The sequence below is a fragment of the Diaphorina citri genome, unplaced genomic scaffold (assembly GCF_000475195.1).
Source record: "Diaphorina citri unplaced genomic scaffold, Diaci psyllid genome assembly version 1.1 scaffold3707, whole genome shotgun sequence".
In the NCBI taxonomy this organism is placed as follows: domain Eukaryota; kingdom Metazoa; phylum Arthropoda; class Insecta; order Hemiptera; family Psyllidae; genus Diaphorina; species Diaphorina citri.
In genome coordinates this window covers 17,549-23,650 of record NW_007381107.1, presented here as the reverse complement: position 1 = coordinate 23,650, position 6,102 = coordinate 17,549, and the positions used below count along the sequence as shown (strand labels likewise).

General features: G+C 39.6%; 1 protein-coding gene across 1 annotated transcript in view; it reads left to right on the top strand.

Annotated features, from left to right (window-relative positions):
• Nucleotides 1–6,102, top strand: part of LOC103520501 (Ig-like and fibronectin type-III domain-containing protein 1) — a 28,818-nt gene that overhangs the window by 14,379 nt on the left and 8,337 nt on the right. Inside the window, exon 5 of the mRNA XM_008485597.2 lies at nucleotides 1,533–1,686. Within this exon, the coding sequence (XP_008483819.1) occupies nucleotides 1,533–1,686 (154 nt within the window). The remainder of the gene's footprint in view (nucleotides 1–1,532; nucleotides 1,687–6,102) is intronic.

Here is a 6,102-nt window from a genome sequence, read left to right as displayed (position 1 = left end):
CAATATCAACCCATGGTAAGTTTGCATGTCCAATATCAACCCATGGTAAGTTTGCATGTCCAATATCAACCCATAGTAAGTTTGCATGTTCAATATCAACCCATGGTAAGTTTGGTGCTTAGAGGAACAGTCATCAATACCCTGATTTATGAAGGGAAACAAAATCTGTGAAGTCTTTTAGCTTCATCAGAAAGAATTCCTTCCTTCATTGTTACTACTTAGGTACTGTCTACAATTCGTTACATCAACTGCTGTTATATTGTGCGAATGCAAAATGTACGCTTAGTATGCAAAAGGAAACAACGAAACGATAAGAATAACTTGACTAATGCTACTCGGCCTACTCGTATATTGGTTGCCTGTAGTATAGCATACCCATCACGCAGTATGTCTCACGTACTGATATACCTACTCGCTGTGTTAAATATTTATAACACTCGACATTGACACTGATGATGATAAAATATTCAACATTGATAATAAGTAATACATGTTCTATTTGTTTTCAGCCCCACAACCACAAGAAAAAGATCGCCAAGTTTTACTATGCAACTCCTGTAAGTATTAATCTTTATAGTATCAATGATGAACCCCTATACTCCATCTTTTTTTCAAAGATAACACGAGACGGACGAGTGTGGTCTGTGTCGTAGCATGCCCATCCCGTTCCCGTAGTAATGCTGTAGTAGAATAGAATAGAATAGAATAGAATAGAATATACCTTGTTTATCCTGCCAGAATGAGACTGAAAAGTCCCTTTACTTTTCGCTCCGGAAATCAGCTAGTATTATATAAAAGTGACAAACATGATCACTTCATACACTTGGTTGTACACTCTGGACTAACCCAATGGAGGCGGCGCGCTTCCTTGACTTGAAAACGGCGGAGGAAGTCGATGAAAAATGCTAAAACAACAACATCACTTAATACATACACCCATTATTTAGCCAGATACATACAGAACAAGAGTAGTCTTTCTAGGAAACCTTTTGGTTCTTGATAAAACTCATCAGCTAAACCGAGTCAAGAAAGGAAGTACTTGTGTGCAAGGTGCAACGCATTGTGGATGATACGAAGTTTCGAGGTCAGCCACTAGAAATTAACACTAAAGTAAATTTTTGATTGAACACAACAAACACATATTCTAATCATTCGTTTGTAGTTACAACATTTTAATTTGAGTGCAATAAAAGTGAAATGTTGGAAAAATATTGGTGAGTATCTACATCTCCAGTATTGCGTGAAAATTGATTTAAAATTTTTCCAAAATTTATAAGTAGGTACATATACCTACCTAATTATTGGGATTTAGGGAGATTTTCAAAAAAGGAGCCACCATGAATATCTCAAATAACTAGGTACCTACCTGCCTAAAGATAACAAGCTGGGCCCGCCCCTCCGGGAATTTTTTAGCCCGTAGTTTATTCGATCGTGATTAAAGAAAATCAGTACCTATGTACTTACCTAATTTGTTTAATATTCAGTTTATTATTATTCTTGATTTGATTTTTATATTTTGTTTCTGTTTCCAGATATCCGGTAATCTAAATGTGAGTCAATGTTGCAAACAGCAGAATGTTAGCTCAGAATGTATGGATGCCTGCTCCTTCTACATGGATATTGACGCTATCATAGAGAAGCCTGGATGTTTCAATGAATTCGATAAGCTCATGAAATGCGCCGCAGGTAATGCATCAATGTCCTGAAGTCTGTTTTTGCAATCTACTCTTGGAGCTGGGTTATACAGTCAAATTGAACAGAATTTAAGTCACCCATCCATTTATTGGCCTTTCTCGGCGTAGCTTAACACAGGTGACGCTAAAACTGGTCTTAAATTATAGTTTTCTGGACAAAATTTGCTACACCACTTTCGTGTTCCTGGTAAAAAGACCTTTAATTTCATATATGTATAGGTCGACCAGGTTTGGATACGTCCTTCTATGGGGTCAGACCGACAGACCGACCGACTGACATCAATGAATTCGATAAGCTCATGAAATGCGCCGCAGGTAATGCATCAATGTCCTGAAGTCTGTTTTTGCAATCTGCTCTTGGAGCTGGTTTATACAGTCAAATTGAATAGAACATGACTTTTTATTAAAATTTGACCTCGTTGAGCTAGCCTGTTTGGTCAGACCTTCAGAAGCCAGGTAAGGATAGGACAGGACAGGCCAGACTTGTGTGTTCAATCAAAAATTTACTTTAGTGTTAATTTCTAGTGGCTGACCTCGAAACTTCGTATCATCCACAATGCGTTGCACACAAGTACTTCCTTTCTTGACTCGGTTTAGCTGATGAGTTTTATCAAGAACCAAACGTTTCCTAGACTACAGACTCTTGCTCTGTATGTATCTGACTAAATAATGGGTATGTATTAGGTGATGTTGTTGTTATTTTAACATTTTTCATCGACTTCCTCCGCCGTTTTCAAGTCAAGGAAGCGCGCCGCCTCCATTGGGTTTGTCCAGAGTGTACAACCAAGTGTATGAAGTGATCATGTTTGTCACTTTTATATTGTGTTCAATCAAAAATTTACTTTAGTGTTAATTTCTAGTGGCTGACCTCGAAACTTCGTATCATCCACAATGCGTTGCACACAAGTAGGTACTTCCTTTCTTGACTCGGTTTAGCTGATGAGTTTTATCAAGAACCAAACATTTCCTAGACTACTCCTGCTCTGTATGTATCTGGCTAAATAATGGGTATGTATTAAGTGATGTTGTTGTTGTTTTAGCATTTTTCATCGACTTCCTCCGCCGTTTTCAAGTCAAGGAAGCACGCCGCCTCCATTGGGTTTGTCCAGAGTGTACAACCAAGTGTATGAAGTGATCATGTTTGTCACTTTTATATAATACTAGCTGAATTACGTCTCTTCGCTCCGGAATGCCGCTAGTTCATACCGAGGCATGGCCAAACTTGTAGAAAAGGCATGGCCGAACTTGTAGATTTTAGCGATCAAAAATTGATCATCTCTCAGGATCGGTTTAGATTTTCGCAAAATCCTTTCTTATTGCACACCTAGACCATAAAAGGAATATTCCTACCAAATTTCAGCTTTCTAGGTGTTGTGGTTATAGAGATAGAGCGATCAGTGTGTGAAATGGTGAATGAGTGAATGGATCTTGATTTTATAATATAAGAAGATTAAAAAGTGGGATATAAACGGAGGTATAACTTACAGTGTTCCGTATCCTAACGCTCACAGGTTGAGTGGCCACACCCAATGGATTCTCAGCATGACAATAGTAGTCTCCCTCATCATCCTCAGTGATCTTGTTGATGGTCAGGTTGCATAGTGAGAACATGCTCTTCCTGTAATAATTATATAGTAGAGTAGTCCAAATGCGAAAGGTAGCCAAAATCAGTTGGCCTCAAAGCGATCACTCTAAAGCTGATTGAGAGGCCGACGACAAACGCCGACCCCATCTGAACATGGGAAAAAGGCAAAGAAAAAGAAGAAGAAGAAAAAGACACTCACCTCTTTAGAAGGCAACAAAGGATATAGGCGTATTTGCCACCCACGATAACTGGTTTTCTGCCATCCGGATTCTCTCCAGAAGAACAGCTTGGGTTCCGGATAAGCGTCCACTACACATTCCAGAGTCACCGAGTCCTCGGTTATCTTGGCCATGGTAATACCGGAGGCTGTTCAGGTGAGTGCACATCTGAAAACGAGATGATCATTGAGAAATGACTAACTGAATGTAAAAGTATGGAAATTAATATTTACCGTTAATTTTCCAAATCCTTCCATAAGTCTTCACAGATGGACAATAAAGTATTTTGTACACTCATCTTCTGCATCTCAAGAGATACCAAGACAGATTACGAGACCTACTTGGAATTTATTAATGAGGGTCTCGTCCACTTTTTTCATATACTCTGATACTGTAAGGAACGTTCGACAACTATGCTGATCGTTGCAATCGATAGGCTTTAATTTCATGGTTGTGAGGGTTTCCATAATATGAGAAATCATACGTAGAATAGTTCGACTTTTGACAAGCGCACAACATTGGCTGCGGACAGCCAGTTTATCGGTGCATGATGACGTCTAGGTTCCATGCGAAGTCGGGTACATGATCAGTTCCAAAAACGGTACCTGTGAGCGACCTAATATGATATTTAGAACGAGACCGTCTGCATGTATTCGAATGCGCCAATGCACTTTTTGGGGTTACTTGTGAACATCGTAATATATGATTCTATCTCGTACAAAATGGTCAAATGTTGATCTTCTCTATAAATTCACTCACGGGCTAGTCACATTCGTTTGACGTCTGATGGACGTCAGTTCTATGCGTGGTCTGTATACCATGAATCTGCATGTCAACGTTATTTTTTTTGCGACCTTTGAGCGACATTTTAGGGGATTTAGGGACCGTTTTGGCATGTTTTTGAGTGCGCCAATGCCACTTTTTGGGTACTTTACATCGGAATTAGGACTCGTTATCCTCGGGAAAAAGAATGTCATTTGTTGAGCCCCCATTAGTCCAAAGTCAATCGGGTCCGAGCCAAACACCTAACTGTAAGGCCGGCACGACACACAGTTGACGATCCGTATTTACCGGTCGTCCAAATTCCAATAGTGAAGCACATGTCGGAATGGGGGACCTTGCACACACGTCCGGACCGGTGACGGTGCCGGTCACTATTGAATTTGACGTAATCCAGTAAAAAATCGGTTGTCCAAAACCGTGCCGTGGTGGGCGGCTACACGGGCCTAATATGATTATCCATCGCAACGAGACAACTGCAAAGTACAGGAAAGAAATAGTTTCATTTGAACAAAATTATATATGATAGTATTGATAGTACATCGTACAATGGTCAAATGTATCTTCTCAATACCAATCCGCTGCTTGTCGAGTGGATATCCATTCAATCTTCGACTTCCTTTAACAATCAATCCGTGTCTTGCGAGTGGATGTCCATCAACCTTGACTTGCTTTATCTTACTTATAAAAGCCCCAAAGTCTAAAGAACTTCAAACCGTTTTACAATTTACTTGTAAAGAAAAGTAAAATTAATAAAATAAGCGTTTAACTTTCGAAACAATTTCTGGGAAAGTAAAGGGTACAAAGTCTATAAGACCTCCGTTCAAGTCTGTCGCGTAAGTTCTAACCGCCTCTGGAGGTAATGCAGAGTGTGCGACCTTCCAGAGTTTGGTTGTGGTTTATATAATAGATGTGGTATCGGCAAGGTTTGTTCCTCGGTCAGATGGTAGCTTTGTCAATGATCGGACCTGTCTGGAACCGATAGGACGTAAGCAGCTTCGACTCATAGAGATTAAAGTACGAGGGACTATTTGAATAGTTTTAATGGATATAGAGGTTTTACGCTTTCTTGACTCTAGGTCATCTCAAGAACCTAGTATCGTTGCGGAATCAGTGCCAGGTAAAGGCATCACGTAATAAGCGGAACACCTTAATCTGTTTCCTAAACTAGGTGGCACCACCGCACACATCCTTTATTATTTTGTCTTTCTTTTACAACCAATCAAACCAAAATTTACGTCTTTCAACTGACAAAAAAAAAAAAAAAAACTTTCTTCTACCTTTGACTTATAGAATTACAGGACTAACCACTCGTGGTGAACATTGTTAAGACTTGTAACTATTTGTTAACCAAAAGAAACGTATCGATGTGGTCAACTACTACTAAATAGCCATAGTAACAAAGTCCAAATAAAATTTAAAATTAGAGAGAGAGAGAGAGAGAAGAAAAATTGTTGTATAAAATATAAACGAAAATACACATAACAATTCTTAATCCCTATAACATTTTTACCCATCGGGGGCAACCTTTATATTTTTACTTTATTTAATGGGTCCGACGGTTGCAAGTAGGGTAAGTAGATCAGTACCTTCCATCGCATACTGGTAGGACCGTAACCGGTACCACGTGGTGGGTACGGATGGTATAGGATATGTAAGTAGGGGCTGATCACTCTGTCCTCTGATGTTCTGTATACCACTGTCAAAGTATGTGTTACACTGCGCCCCTGGTACCTAGTCTAGAGTACGATACGCTCTGTTACCTATGCCTTTGGGTACGTCCGCAGGTCTGCTTATCACTAATCGGCACTCACTTTAACATAAT